At 44.8% G+C, this 15,828-nt stretch overlaps 2 protein-coding genes across 2 annotated transcripts; one reads left to right on the top strand and one right to left on the bottom strand.

The window, feature by feature from the left end:
- Nucleotides 1-329: 329 nt before the first annotated feature.
- On the top strand, nucleotides 330-4,945 carry LOC112262437 (netrin-4-like; the record flags this gene model as incomplete). The annotated part of the gene is made up of 9 exons (XM_024438088.2): nucleotides 330-803; nucleotides 913-1,251; nucleotides 1,391-1,517; nucleotides 1,809-1,997; nucleotides 2,198-2,414; nucleotides 2,536-2,663; nucleotides 2,779-2,847; nucleotides 2,953-3,123; nucleotides 3,292-4,945. Coding segments are annotated over 9 exons (1,884 nt in total), but the record flags the coding sequence as incomplete, so codon positions are not given.
- A 2,749-nt stretch (nucleotides 4,946-7,694) lies between these two features.
- chchd4a (coiled-coil-helix-coiled-coil-helix domain containing 4a) lies at nucleotides 7,695-9,607 on the bottom strand. The gene is made up of 3 exons (XM_024380748.2): nucleotides 9,446-9,607; nucleotides 8,732-8,830; nucleotides 7,695-8,562 (listed from the first exon to the last, which is right to left on the bottom strand). Exons 1-3 carry the CDS (start codon nucleotides 9,465-9,467, stop codon nucleotides 8,177-8,179), a joined length of 507 nt encoding a protein of 168 aa, XP_024236516.1. The 5' UTR covers nucleotides 9,468-9,607; the 3' UTR covers nucleotides 7,695-8,176.
- Nucleotides 9,608-15,828: the final 6,221 nt, after the last annotated feature.

Here is a 15,828-nt window from a genome sequence, read left to right as displayed (position 1 = left end):
ATCATAACAAATTCCATTGTGGGATGAATTGGGCACACAGTGCCACCAGCTGCGGTTCCGTTATCTGCCTTATCTTCACAGTTATGACTGGAAAATATCGAAACTCGTTCTTGATAACTCTCAGTAGCCTATCGCCCGATTTACTCTGATATTATTGGGTTACCTTGGAAGATGCAACCTGAGATTCACGTGCATGCGCACATTGCTCCCCTTCCTGCCGGACGCTCTGAGTGCATTGACAACCTCCCATGGGAAAGTAGCCAATATGCAGTTATGAGAGAGCTTATTTTATATTTCTTCTGCATTAACTCTCTTCATCCACCCCATATTCAGCCTCCAGGTGTGTAGACCATGCCTGCAGTCCTCCCATGGGCAACCTGGCCAGTGGTAGGACCCTCACCACCGTCTCAGGCTGCTGTGGGAATGGGTCCCACCACTCCCCATGCCCCACTCCCCTCCACCCCTGTCCAGATCATCTCCACCCTCCTGCCCACATGGTGGATGATCCCTTCCAGCACCCAAACACCTGGTGGGCCTCGGGCGTGGGCACTGACCAAGTGGAGGAGGTCCGTCTGGACCTGGAGACCCGTTTCTGTCTGACCCATGTGGTGCTGCTGTTCCACTCACCCAGGCCCGCTGCCATGGCCATGGAGCGCTCGCAGGACTTCGGCCGGACGTGGGAAACACTCAAGCTGTTTGCACAGAACTGCAGTCTGGCGTTTGGTTTTCCTGATGACACCAGTCAGCATGGCTCACGGTGTACGTCCCGGTACTCCAGTGCCAAGCCGTGCAGCAGGGGAGAGGTAAGAGGACAGAGTGTCTCATGCACTTTGTGGGGTAAGACAAAAGCAGAGTTCTAGAAGCACAGTAGACAAACAGTATATAGACAGTAGACCCTTATGTTTCTCACAGGTGATATTTCGGACTCTGGGTCCAGGTGGATTAGTTGACCCCTACAGTCCAGAGGGCATTTCCCAGCTGACCCTCACCAACCTCCGCCTCAGACTTCTCAAGGCTCAAACCTGCCCATTATCTGTTGCGCCTTCCACCACTTCTTCCTCCATCGGACTCTTCAAACCTCCTGCGGACCTGAATCTTCCCCTTCTCCCTCCCCCCCAGCCCAGCTCAGAGGCCCCTGCCTCAGCCCCATTTGCCATTTACACTCTCCTGGCTCGGGGGACCTGTCTCTGTCATGGCCATGCAGAACACTGCTTACCCCACAGAGGTGGACAGGACACACTGAAGGACATGGTGAGTGTGGTCTGCTCAGCCTGTGTGTATCTGTGTGCTTTAAAAACCCTTAAGTAGCTATGCTTGTCCTTTTATTGTGGATGTTTCAAATCAAATTGCATTTGTTACATGCGGCCAATAGACCTGATGTTTATTGCAGGTGGCTGGCAGGTGTGTGTGCACTCACCACACAGCAGGAGAACACTGTGAAAGGTGTGGCCCACTCTACAATGACCAGTCCTGGAAGCCAGCCAATGGCAGCAGTGGGGAGCCACACCCTTGTCATAGTGAGTGCCCTACTAAAAGGGATCAGGCCCTGTTGAGTTGCCAGCTCAAATCAAGCTCATGTTGAGAGATTATAGAAATACTTCAACATTGTTTACATTTAAGTTATTAGTTTAATTCAAACATTAACAAAATCTCCTGGAAAAGTTGTAGAACATGCAGGGAGGTCAAGACTCCAAGCTAAACTGGGAGTGTTGGCAACCCTACCGTTGGGTGTCATTAAATAATATTTTTCCTCCTTACTAACCGCTCCATCCTCTCCCCTGTCCCGTCGTTGTCTCCCTGTGCTCCAGAGTGTGAGTGTCACGACCATGCAGAGAGCTGTCATTTCTCCAAGAGGGTGTGGCTGTCCTTGGAGGGCACCAGTGGGGGTGTCTGTGACGACTGCCAACACAATACAGCTGGGCGCAGGTGCCAGCGCTGTCGCCACGGTTACCACCGCCAACCAGCCATGCCCCTCAACTCCCCCCACATCTGCACACGTAAGTCAGGATAACCTACAGACAAGTCAAAGTTAAAGAACTCTACTTGAAACTGAAAACATGTGTATATTAAAACATGATCTCCCTCTAGTGGTATGGATTTGTAACAACATGTGGGGATAGAGCGAGAGGAAACAAGGGAGAGGGTGTGTGTGTTCTTGCTAAGTCTGTGTGTCTCTGTTTTGCTCTTTCGCTAACAGGTTGTTGGTGTGACCCACTGGGCTCATTACCAGCCATCTCTGGGGAGGAGGGCCGATGGTGCCACCCCAGGAGTGGACAGTGCCATTGCAGACCTGGTGTGGGGGGAACAGGCTGCAACCACTGCCTCCCTGGATACTGGGGCTTTGGGGGAGAGGGGTGCAAACCCTGTGCTTGTCCCCAAAACTGTGACCCCCACACTGGGCTCTGCCTGGACAGGTAAACCCTAAGCCCATTTCTCACTACTAAATCTAATACTTCATATGTGACTTTCTTTCCTATTTCCAGTTTCACTCCACAATAACATCTTACCTCTCTATTCTCATTGTCACTTCATCAGCTATGCAAATAACCAGGTTTTAAATATACCTATGGGAGGCAAGATTACTGCCATGGACCATGCCTTGACCACTGAGGGTGAGCCAGTGTGGTCAAAGCAACTGGCAGTCTCTGCCCTGCACTACACAGGTGAATAATATTTCACACTAGCATTAGAGTCATGCACCACCCACTACTTATTGCTTGCCTTCATGGGTTTGAGTAAACATATTGTGCTGCTGACACTGTCTATGGCTCCTTCCAGGGAAATGCAGTTGTAAGGAGAGAAAGTTGAGGAGTGTCTCAGATCTCTGCAAGACCAAATATGCCTATGGTAAAATATTTCCCAAGGATCTCACATACTGTACACAGCCTACATTCTTTTAAATGTACCCTTCACCCTTTCAGTGATGTATGTCTCCATGTGTGTCTGTGGCAGTGATCAAAGCCAGTGTGTTGTCAGCTCATGACAAGGGGAGCCACGCAGAGGTACAGGTCAAAGTTTGCAAGGTCCTGCGTTCAGGACAGGTGCCTCTCTCCCAGGGCACCCACAGTATCTACCCCCTCTCCTGGACTAGCCGGGGGTGCACCTGCCCCATCCTTAATCCAGGTAGCCCAATTTATACATCACTGAACAGAATATTGTGCGACTATATTCAGTCATGTTCTAAATATCATCCTTATTTTTCCACAAGGTTGGTAGCTACTCTGTTCACTCTGATATATGTTCTTCTAAACAGGATGGAGGCTGAACCCTCTCCTCTCCCTCTTCTTCTAGGTGTGGAGTACCTACTGGCGGGTCCAGAGGAGGTAGAGACAGAGCGGCTGCTGGTCACCATGCAGAGTGTGGTGGTTCCCTGGACCCCTCAACTGGGGACCCACATATCGGAGGGCCTAAGGCAGGGCTGCCCAGAACACCCTCTCCAAACCCATAACAGAGCAATTTGAAAGGAAATTGAGGGTTGTATCACTGGTTCAATGGATAATTCAGGAAAGGGACTGAAAGTCAGTGGAAAAGGCTTGACCGAGTGTCTTGACCAATGACGGCTATGGAAAATCTTCCCCCTAAAAGACTACAATCCTGCCATATGATGCAGAGGACTGACTGGAATCTTTTGAGCCATTCTTGTGAAGATGATTTAACTTGGGGGAAATACCACACACAAAATTTTTTTTAAAAGCATCCTTCTGGAATCCAATGAATGTTTGGGTAGTCATATTTGAGCCATTATTTTCTGCAAGCCAGTGTTAACTATCAGACACAACAAACCCTGGTATACAAGCTTTCCAGACTTTGTGTATGTCAAAAGCCATGCCTTTAATGATAACATCTAAATGCCTACTAGGTTCTATAACAATATATTACATTCCATTCTCTGCTTTTAGTGTACTATATATTTATCAGTATCCAATTCCAATCATTTAGTGTTCCAATTAAAATCCTAAAAATACACCTACTTACTTAAATTTTGAGGCACACAAGAGAGTGCACTGCTCTAGTCTGCAGCCTTCTTGGTGGGGGGTTTCCCAGGTCAGGCCACACTCCATTTTCTTTTCTATTGTTCTTCTCCATGTCTCTCTTCAGCGTAGTGCAATCGCAGGGTGCAGGTCTGGTGGTAATCTAAGTCTACACATCGTCATCTTCTTTTCCATCAACAAATAGGGCCTACAAAGTACATCAAAAGATAAACCTGAGAAACTTAAGTGTTACGAAAATGTAGCTAATATCTTAATCCATGGCTGTGTGTGTGGTGCAGTTTTACCAAAGAATAAACTCAGGATCCCTGAGGAAGAATCACTTTCAAAGCATCATGGGCCAGTCGTATATATGAATAGGTAGCTTAATTTGTGTTTGAAGGATTTAAACATAAGATTAGAAAGGTGTGAAAGAGGAAATGAGACATGGTTCAGAATTAACTTTAATCAGGAGAGGTTAAATAGGAGTAGCAGTCCATTAAGGTTTAAATTACGTTTTAAAAGCAGGTGAAGGAAGCGCCTGTGGATGGATACTCAAGCTTTCCACAATTTCAACATTGACTAAATCGTTTTTGTACAATGATTGCCTAGCACCTGTCTAGATGCTACTGTATATATACACTCACCAGCCTTTCTTCATAAGAACAGGAGTTGTTGATAAAAGCAGCCAGCACCAAACATATTTGGCCTTTCAGAACCCTCTAACTAGAAAATACATACTTTTGTGTATATAGTGTACGCGTACACCCATTCAAATTAGCGGATTAGGCTTTTTCAGTCATACCCTTTGCTGACAGGTGTATTAAATTGAGCACACAGCCATGTAATCTTCATGGACAAATATTGGAATTAGAATGGCCTTACTGAAGAGCTCAGTGACTTCCAATGTGGCACCTTCATAGGATGCCACCTTTCCAACAAGTCAGCTCGTCAAATTTCTACCCTGCTAGAGCTGTCCCGGTCAACTGTAAGTGCTGTTATTGCGAAGTGGAAACATCTAGGAGCAACGGCGGCTCAGCCATGAAGTGGTAGGCCACACAAGCTCACAGAACGGGACCGCCAAGTAATCCATCCTCGGTTGTAACACTCACTACCGAGTTCCAAACTGCCTCTGGATGTAACGTCAGCAAAATAACTGTTCGTCAGGAGCTTCATGAAAAGGGTTTCCATGGCCATTTATTAGCAGCACACAATGTCAAGAATCGGCTAGAGTGGTGTAAAGCTTGCCGCCATTGGACACTAGGAGCAGTGGAAACTCATTCTCTGTAGTGATAATCACACTACACCTTTTGGCAGTCCGATAGACAAATCTGGTTTTGGCAGATGCCAGGAGATCGCTACCTGCCCCAATGCATAGCACCAACTGTTTTTCACAGTTCAGGCTCGGCCCCTTAGTTCCAGTGAAGGGAAATCTTAACGCAACACTATGTAATGACATTCTGGACGATTCTGTGTTTCCAACATTGTGGTAACAGTTTTGGGAAGCCCTTTCCTGTTTCAGCATGACAATGCCCCCGTGTTTACGGACATATTCAATCAATCCCTATACCAGTCTGCTGTTCCCACATGCTTCAAGAGGGCCACCATTGTCCCTGTTCACAAGAAAGCTAAGGTAACTGAGCTAAACGACTACCGCCCCGTAGCACTCACTTCCGTCATCATGAAGTGCTTTGAGAGACTAGTCAAGGACCATATCACCTCCACCCTACCTGACACCCTAGACCCACTCCAATTTGCAATTGCCAACTCAATCATCAAGTTTGCGGACGACACAACAGTGGTAGGCTTGATTACCAACAACGACGAGACGGCCTACAGGGAGGAGGTGAGGGCCCTCGGAGTGTGGTGTCAGGAAAATAACCTCACACTCAACGTCAACAAAACTAAGGAGATGATTGTGGACTTCAGGAAACAGCAGAGGGAACACCCCCCTATCCACATCGATGGAACAGTAGTGGAGAGGGTAGCAAGTTTTAAGTTCCTCGGCATACACATCACAGACAAACTGAATTGGTCCACTCACACAGACAGCATCGTGAAGAAGGCGCAGCAGCGCCTCTTCAACCTCAGGAGGCTGAAGAAATTCAGCTTGTCACCAAAAGCACTCACAAACTTCTACAGATGCACAATCGAGAGCATCCTGGCGGGCTGTATCACCGCCTGGTACGGCAACTGCTCCGCCCACAACCGTAAGGCTCTCCAGAGGGTAGTGAGGTCTGCACAACGCATCACCGGGGGCAAACTACCTGCCCTCCAGGACACCTACACCACCCGATGTTACAGGAAGGCCATAAAGATCATCAAGGACATCAACCACCCGAGCCACTGCCTGTTCACCCCGCTATCATCCAGAAGGCGAGGTCAGTACAGGTGCATCAAAGCTGGGACCGAAAGACTGAAAAACAGCTTCTATCTCAAGGCCATCAGACTGTTAAACAGCCACCACTAACATTGAGTGGCTGCTGCCAACACACTGACACTGACTCAACTCCAGCCACTTTAATAATGGGAATTGATGGGAAATGATGTAAATATATCACTAGCCACTTTAAACAATGCTACCTTATATAATGTTACTTACCCTACATTATTCATCTCATATGCATACGTATATACTGTACTCTATATCATCGACTGCATCCTTATGTAATACATGTATCACTAGCCACTTTAACTATGCCACTTTGTTTACATACTCATCTCATATGTATATACTGTACTCGATACCATCTACTGTATCTTGCCTATGCTGCTCTGTACCATCACTCATTCATATATCCTTATGTACATATTCTTTATCACCTTACACTGTGTATAAGACAGTAGTTTTGGAATTGTTAGTTAGATTACTTGTTGGTTATTACTGCATTGTCGGAACTAGAAGCACAAGCATTTCGCTACACTCGCATTAACATCTGCTAACCATGTGTATGTGACAAATAAAATTTGATTTGCACTATTTTGTTTTACCTTTATTTAACTAGGCAAGTCAGTTAAGAACAAATTATTATGTTCAATGACGGCCTAGGAACAGTGGGTTAAGTGCCTTGTTCAGTGGCAGAACAACATTTTTACCTTGTCAGCTCAGGGATTTGATCTTGAAACCTTTCAGTTACTAGTCCAACGCTCTAACCACTAGGCTACCTGCCGCCCTACAAAGCGAGTTCCATGCAGAAATGGTTTGTTTAGCTTGGTGTGGAAAAACTTGACTGGCCTGCACAGAGCCCTGACCTCAACCCTATTGAACACCTTTGCCCATGATTTTGGAAGATGTTTTACGAGGTGTCCACATACACTACATGACCAATAGGATCTCAAAAGGCCCGATTCCTGAGATTTACACTCACTGCATCTCAGATTTTCACATAAATCATGTATTGATGTCATTGTGATTTGCGTAAATGTATGCATTCAATACATCTCCATTATGCACTTCATAACAAAACCCCCGTTGGCTCACAGTGTTTCATTCTCTCCTTAGAGTAAATTATTGCATAGACACAATGGATTTCCACTTTCTTAGGGTGGTCATTTGATGGAAAAATCTATTATATAATAGTGAGGCAATGTAGGCTGTGCTAAAACTCAGATTTAACTGAAAAATACAGGTTGGTGGAAAAACGTCCTGCCACCAGCGACGTTCAGGACTTTTGACAAAACTTAAGTGGGAAAAACAGACATGTCACATGATCTTTGACCAGCAACTGAGAACAAGAGTAATCAAGCTTTAATACTAGCTCAATTGCTTACTATGATCTGTCAAGCAATCACAAACTAACAGTAACATTGACAGAAGGTTACACACCTCCAGTGTAGCATTAACGTAGAATGGCACAACGCATCTGATTTGAAGCTTGATAAGCAGAAAAATATGTTGGTTGCGAGTCTTAACTAAAGTCCCCTGCAGAACCCCCCCCCCCTCTACAAACTTGGCACTGTAAGAACCTCAGGAGCTCAAACAACCACTACAATAAAGCCTCCTCCACTCACATAATTAACTGATATTCCCTGGAAGAGATAGAACTCCTCTGCAGTACTAGCCCCCCTTTAAAGTCATTATGCTTTGTGATGAACGTTGAACCAAGATATAAAGTCTGAGGCACCAGTGAACACACAGCTGATCTCCCATGAAAGTGGCCTGTGCTCAGCAGTGGTTTAAGAGAGAGACTGGGGGATGCTGGGTGATTTTAGCTGGCAGCCTGGCTGTCTGTTGGTGGTGTATTGTCGGATGACGGGGCAGATTCAGGTGTTGGTGGGGACGGGGTAGAGTTACTAGAGGGCACTGAGGCTGGGGAAGAGTCCTCGGTGGGCACAGGGGCAGTAGAATCAACAAGGGGAGGGGCAGCAGCGTCAGCTCCCTCATTCTCGTCCTCCTGGGGGTAGAGCTCGGGGTACTTCTCCATACACTCCTGCATAGCACGGAAGTTGTCGATACACTCTGAACCCTTCACCTCTTCATTGCTGTAGTGGAAGCAGGAGAAGGCCTCCTTGAACTGTGTCCCACAGGGCCCGCTAGCCATCCCTCCCAGGCATGGACAGTTCCAGTTGATCTCCCCACTGGGCAGGATCAGGCCTAGAGGAATAGGGATATAATAATGTACTGACATGGTTGTAATTGCGACCCTTCATCATTCTTCAGTATACACCTCTTTGGTATCTTTGTAATGACTACACTACTGATGAGTGTTTCATAATCCTTCCACATCCCCAACATGAATTCAGAGAATCTACAGCCCACTGACCCTGATCTTCGTAGGGGTCATTGGGGTCATCTGCAATGAGCTCAGCGTTGCTGGGCGCTTCATGGTCTTCCTTGGTAACAAAAATAATGCGATCTTTACCTGGCAAGGAGAAAACATAGGTGAGGTCAGCATGACAGATGGCAACTAAATGCACTTCCCTCCCAGGTTTCCAGGCTGGTTTTAAATCAAAGTGGGAGTCAATAAAATGTAATGTTTAATATTGTGTATATTGTCTGACCGACCCCCCAAAAACAACAGTGCATTTATCTATTGGCTCATTGCACGCTGTAGACTTTTAATGTTGGCCATAATAGCTGTTAAGTTAACAATTCAACAGCTGTTTTTCAACAGAGTTCTGCACACAGTGTTAAGTCAACAGGGTCCTGTATATAAAACAGACTGAACTGTCACCTGACATGACCTGCTCTTTGACAGCTCTGAAAGTCCTCAAGCCTCGTTAGCTATCTGGCTCGTTCTACTAATAGCCTATCTAGCTACCTCTACAAATTGGATTAATACTGACATAATCTGATTGCCCTAGTTATAGACCTCGTTGAACCTATAACGGTCTATCTACATGGAATTAGTGCACCAATAACGCCGGAATAAGCAACGCTGACATGCTACTAGCAGCTAGCTGACATGCTAGGCCAGTCAATGACATTGCACGAGCGAAATGAATGAAAATGTGAGGATGTGCGCCATTAACGTTACCCTCTTGCTTGCAGTACGACATGACTGCCGGTGGTAATATCTATCATTCCTCTACTTGTTTTACAAGTAACGACGGTTTTTGTCCAACAATTAGCTACTGTGCAGACATTTAATAACCAACCGGCTATCGGTGTCTTGTCAGCAACACTAAAAAAGTACTACCGGGTCACGGAATTTCAAAATGATTCTAAATAAAAGTCCCCTACGTAAAAAGCGTCAACGTGGGTTTTAAAGCATGTTCCAATGTCAAATAAATGTCCCCAATGTGAATCACTGGATATGAAATATACACTACCGTTCAAAAGATTGTGGTCACTTAAAAATGTCCTTGTTAATGAAAGAAAAACGTTTTTTTTTGCCCATTAAAATAACATCAAATATACAGTTTTGACATTGTCATTTATTTAATGAGGCAAGTCAGTTAAGAACAAATTCTTATTTTCAATGACGGCCTAGGAACAGTGGATTAACTTCCTGAACAAAAGATTGGTACCTTGTCAGCTCAGAGATTTGAACTTGCAACCTTTCAGTTACTAGTCCAACGCTCTAACCAGTAGGCTACCCTGCCACCCCAGCAAAAGACTACTGTAGCTGGAAACCACTGATTTTTGATGGAACATCTACATAGGTGTACAGAAGCACATTATCAGCAACCACCACTCCTGTGTTCCAATGGCATGTTGTGTTAGCTAATCCAAGTTGATAATTTTAAAAGGCTAAATCATCATCAGAAAACACTTTTTCAATTATGTTAGTACAGCTGAAAACTGTTGTGTCCGTTAAAGAAGCAATAAAACTGGCCTCCTTTAGATTAATTGAGTATCTGGAGCATCAGCATTTGTGGGTTTGATTACAGGCTCAAAATGGCCAGAAACAAAGACTTTCTTCTGAAACTCGTCAGTCTATTCTTGTTCTGAGAAATGAAGGGTATTCCATGCGAGAAATTGCCAAGAAACTGAAGATCTAGTACAACACGTACTACTCCCTTCACAGAACAGCGCAAACTGGCTCTATCCAGAATAGAAAAAGGAGTGGGAGGCCCTGGTGCGCAACTGAGCAAGAGGACAAGTACATTAGTGTCTAGTTTTCCTCGGATGGGGCCACAGTGTCTCCTGACCCCTCCTGTCTCAGCCTCCAGTATTTATGCTGCAGTAGTTTATGTGTCGGGGGGCTGGGGTCAGTTTGTTATATCTGGAGTACTTCTCCTGTCCTATTCGGTGTCCTGTGTGAATCTAAGTGTGCGTTCTCTAATTCTCTCCTTCTCTCTTTCTTTCTCTCTCTCGGAGGACCTGAGCCCTAGGACCATGCCCCAGGACTACCTGACATGATGACTCCTTGCTGTCCCCAGTCCACCTGGCCATGCTGCTGTTCCAGTTTCAACTGACCTGAGCCCTAGGACCATGCCCCAGGACTACCTGACATGATGACTCCTTGCTGTCCCCAGTCCACCTGGCCATGCTGCTGCTCCAGTTTCAACTTCCACCTGACTGTGCTGCTGCTCCAGTTTCAACTGTTCTGCCTTATTATTATTCGACCATGCTGGTCATTTATGAACATTTGAACATCTTGGCCATGTTCTGTTATAATCTCCACCCGGCACAGCCAGAAGAGGACTGGCCACCCCACATAGCCTGGTTCCTCTCTAGGTTTCTTCCTAGGTTTTGGCCTTTCTAGGGAGTTTTTCCTAGCCACCGTGCTTCTACACCTGCATTGCTTGCTGTTTGGGGTTTTAGGCTGGGTTTCTGTACAGCACTTTGAGATATCAGCTGATGTACGAAGGGCTATATAAATACATTTGATTTGATTTGATTTAGTTTGAGAAACAGACGCCTCACAAGTCTCAATTGGCAGCTTCATTAAGTAGTAACCGCAAAACACCAGTCTCAACGTCAACAGTGAAGAGGCGACTCCGGGTTGCTGGCCTTCTAGGCAGAGTTCCTCTGTTCAGTATCTGTGTTATTTTGCCTTAAGAATTTTTTATTTCTTTTTATTGGCCAGTCTGAGATATGGATATTTCTTTGCCTAGAAGGCCAACATCCCGGAGTCGCCTCTTCACTGTTGATGTTGAGACTGGTGTTTTGCGGATACAGCAAAGGACCTTGTGAAGATGCTGGAGGAAACAGGTACAAAAGTATCTATATCCACAGTAAAACCAGTCCTATATCGACATAAACTGAAAGGCCGCTCAGCAAGGAAGAAGCCACTGCTCCAAAACTGCCATAAAAAAGCCAGACTACGGTTTGCAACTGCACATGGGGACAAAGATTGTACTTTTTGGAGAAATGTCCTCTTGTCTGATAAAATAGAACTGTTTGGCCATAATGACCATCGTTATGTTTGGAGGAAAAAGGGGGAGGCTTGCAAGCCGAAGAACACCATCCCAACCGTGAAGCACAGGGGTGGCAGCATCATGTTGTGGGGATGCTTTGCTGCACTTCAGAAAATAGATGGCATCATGAGGTAGGAAAATTAGGTGGATATATTGAAGCAACATCTTAAGACATCAGTCAGGAAGTTAAAGCTTGGTCGCAAATGGGTCTTCCAAATGGACAATGACCCCAAGCATACTTCCAAAGTTGTGGCAAAATGGCTTAAGAACAATAAGTCAAGGTATTGGAGTGGCCTTCACAAAGCCCTGACCTCAATCTTATAGACAATTTGTGGGCAGAACTGAAAAAGCATGTGCGAGCAAGCAGGCCTACAAACCTGACTCAGTTACACCAGCTCTGTCACGAGGAATGGGCCAAAATTTACCCAACTTATTGTGGGAAGCTTGTGGAAGGCTCCCTGAAATCTTTGACCGAAGTTAAACAATTTAAAGGCAATGCTACCAAATACTAATTGAGTGTATGTAAACTTCTAACCCACTGGGAATATGATGAAAGAAATAAAAGCTGAAATAAATAATTCTCTGTACTATTATTCTGACATTTCACATTATTAAAATAAAGTGGTGATCCTAACTGACCTAAGAGGGAGTTTGTACTCTGATTAAATGTCAGGAATTGTGAAAAACTGAGTTTAAATGTATTTGGCTAAGGTGTATGTAAACTTCCTGACTTCGACAGTATGGCGTCATTTCATGGGGCTCTGAATAATATGAAGTGTTGCTTGCCTTTTACTCCACCCATTCCATTGACCGCAATGGGAATCACTGTATATGGAAAATATATAAATAACTTGCTTCTGATTTTCATCCTGATGTAGCCAAGATTTCGTACGAGGAAGTGTCAGTGGTGCAGCTCAATCAAATCTCATTCACCCAAAATATTGGAAATTAATACTACCACTTAGAGACAGAAAGTTGTGGTAGAGGTTTATCAGATGAGGAAATCACAAGCTCTATGAAAACCAGTAGGCTCTTATTATAAAATTTGATTTTATGTTTTGACATTTATTTATTTACGCTCCAAACATTTCTCAATGTGCTTCACCTTAATATTTTTAATAATTCTCTAGTTTAGATGTTCCTGTGTAGTTATATATGCAGCACCAGTCAAAGGTTTGGACAAACCTATTCATTCAAGGGGTAGTCTTTATTTTTACTATTTTCTACATCGTAGAACAATTGGTAAGACATCAAAACTATGAAATAACACACATGGAATGATTTTAGTAACCAAAAAAGTGTTAAATAAATCAACATATATTTTAGATTCTTCGAAGTTGCCTTGATGACAATTTTGCACACTCTTGGTATTCTCTCAACCAGTTTCATGAGGAATGCATTACCAACAGTCTTGAAGGAGTTTCCACATATGCTGAGCACTTGCTGGCTGCTTTTCCTTCACTCTGCAGTCCAACTCATCCAAACCCATCTCAATTGGGTTGAGGTCAGGTGATTGTGAAGGCCAGGTCATCTGATGCAGCACTCCATCCCTCTCCTCTTGGTCAAATAGCCCTTACATATCCTGTAGGTGTGTTGGGTCATTGTCCTGTTTAAAAACAAACTATAGTCCCACTAAGCGCAAACCAGATGGGATGGTGTATCGCTGCAGAATGCTGTGGTAGACATGCTGGTTAAGTGTACCTTGAATTAAATGTTTTAAAAAAACATTGCAGACAATGTCACTGGCAAAGCACCCCCACACCATCACGCCACCTCCTCCATGCTTCAAGGTGGGAACCACACATGCAGAGATCATCCGTTGACCTACTCTGTGTCTCACAGACTTGGCGGTTGTAAACAAAATCTCAAATTTGGACTCATCAAACCAAAGGGCAGATTTCCACCGGGCTACTGTCCATTGCTCGTGTTTCTTGGCCAAAGCAAGTCTCTTCTTATTATTGGTGTCCTTTAGTAGTGGTTTCTTTTCAGCAATTCGACCATGAAGGCCTGTTTCACGCAGTCTCCTCTGAACAGTTGATGTTGAGATGTGTCTGTTACTTGAACTCTGTGAGGTGCAGTTAATTGCCAATTCCTGAGGCTGGTAGCTCTAATAGTAACTCTTATCTTCTGCAGCAGAGGGAACTCTGGGTCTTCCTTTCCTGTGGCGGTCCTCATATGAGCCAGTTTCATCACAGCGCTTGACGGTTTGTGCAACTTTTAAAAAATTGTTTTTATTTATCCAGGCAAGTCAGTTAAGAACAAATTATTATTTACAATGACGGCCTACCCCGTCCAAACCCTTACCCGGACGACGCTGGGCCAATTTTGCGCCGTGATGGGACTCCCAGTCACAGCTGGTTGTGATACAGCCTGGAATCAAACCAGTGTATGTAGTGACACCTCTAGCACTGAGATGTAGTGCGCAGACCACTGCGCCTCTCGGGAGCCCAAAGAAACTTCAAAAGTCCTTGACATTTTCTGGATTGACTGACCTTCATGTCTTTAAGTAATTTATTTATTTCACCTTTATTTAACCAGGTAGGCAAGTTGAGAACAAGTTCTCATTTACAATTGCGACCTGGCCAAGATAAAGCAAAGCAGTTCGACACATACAACGACACAGAGTTACACATGGAGTAAAACAAACATACAGTCAATAATACAGTATAAACAAGTCTATATACGATGTGAGCAAATGTGAGATAAGGGAGGTAAAGGCAAAAAAAGTCCATGGTGGCAAAGTAAATACAATATAGCAAGTAAAACACTGGAATGGTATTTTTGCAATGGAAGAATGTGCAAAGTAGAAATAAAAATAATGGGGTGCAAAGGAGCAAAAAAAATAATTAATTAAATACAGTTGGGAAAGAGGTAGTTGTTTGGGCTAAATTATAGGTGGGCTATGTACAGGTGCAGTAATCTGTGAGCTGCTCTGACAGTTGGTGCTTAAAGCTGGTGAGGGAGATAAGTGTTTCCAGTTTCAGAGATTTTTGTAGTTTGTTCCAGTCATTGGCAGCAGAGAACTGGAAGGAGAGGCGGCCAAAGAAAGAATTGGTTTTGGGGGTGACTAGAGAGATATACCTGCTGGAGCGTGTGCTACAGGTGGGAGATGCTATGGTGACCAGTGAGCTGAGATAAGGGGGGACTTTACCTAGCAGGGTCTTGTAGATGACATGGAGCCAGTGGGTTTGGCGACGAGTATGAAGCGATGGCCAGCCAACGAGAGCGTACAGGTCGCAATGGTGGGTAGTATATGGGGCTTTGGTGACAAAACGGATGGCACGCACTGTGATAGACTGCATCCAATTTGTTGAGTAGGGTATTGGAGGCTATTTTGTAAATGACATCGCCAAAGTCGAGGATTGGTAGGATGGTCAGTTTTACAAGGGTATGTTTGGCAGCATGAGTGAAGGATGCTTTGTTGCGAAATAGGAAGCCAATTCTAGATTTAACTTTGGATTGGAGATGTTTGATATGGGTCTGGAAGGAGAGTTTACAGTCTAACCAGACACCTAAGTATTTGTAGTTGTCCACGTATTCTAAGTCAGAGCCGTCCAGAGTAGTGATGTTGGACAGGCGGGTAGGTGCAGGTAGCGATCGGTTGAAGAGCATGCATTTAGTTTTACTTGTATTTAAGAGCAATTGGAGGCCACGGAAGGAGAGTTGTATGGCATTGAAGCTTGCCTGGAGGGTTGTGAACACAGTGTCCAAAGAAGGGCCAGAAGTATATAGAATGGTGTCGTCTGCGTAGAGGTGGATCAGAGACTCACCAGCAGCAAGAGCGACCTCATTGATGTATACAGAGAAGAGAGTCGGTCCAAGAATTGAACCCTGTGGCACCCCCATAGAGACTGCCAGAGGTCCGGACAGCAGACCCTCCAATTTGACACACTGAACTCTATCAGAGAAGTAGTTAGTGAACCAGGCGAGGCAATCATTTGAGAAACCAAGGCTGTCGAGTCTGCCGATGAGGATGTGGTGATTGACAGTCGAAAGTCGAAAGCCTTGGCCAGATCAATGAATACGGCTGCACAGTAATGTTTCTTATCGATGG

This window comes from Oncorhynchus tshawytscha, linkage group LG02 (genome assembly GCF_018296145.1).
Source record: "Oncorhynchus tshawytscha isolate Ot180627B linkage group LG02, Otsh_v2.0, whole genome shotgun sequence".
Taxonomy (NCBI): domain Eukaryota; kingdom Metazoa; phylum Chordata; class Actinopteri; order Salmoniformes; family Salmonidae; genus Oncorhynchus; species Oncorhynchus tshawytscha.
Note: the sequence above shows the minus strand (reverse complement) of the source record. Positions and strands in the feature narration are given on the sequence as shown.

Bases quoted from the DNA above. Each gene is read 5' to 3' on its own strand.
- chchd4a (XM_024380748.2), bottom strand. From the start codon at position 9,467: ATGTCGTACTGCAAGCAAGAGG. The intron at 8,831-9,445 runs GTAACGTTAATG...TCTCCTTGCCAG, and splicing joins GTCGTACTGCAAGCAAGAGG to GTAAAGATCGCATTATTTTT. The intron at 8,563-8,731 runs GTCAGTGGGCTG...CTATTCCTCTAG, and splicing joins TGACCCCTACGAAGATCAGG to GCCTGATCCTGCCCAGTGGG.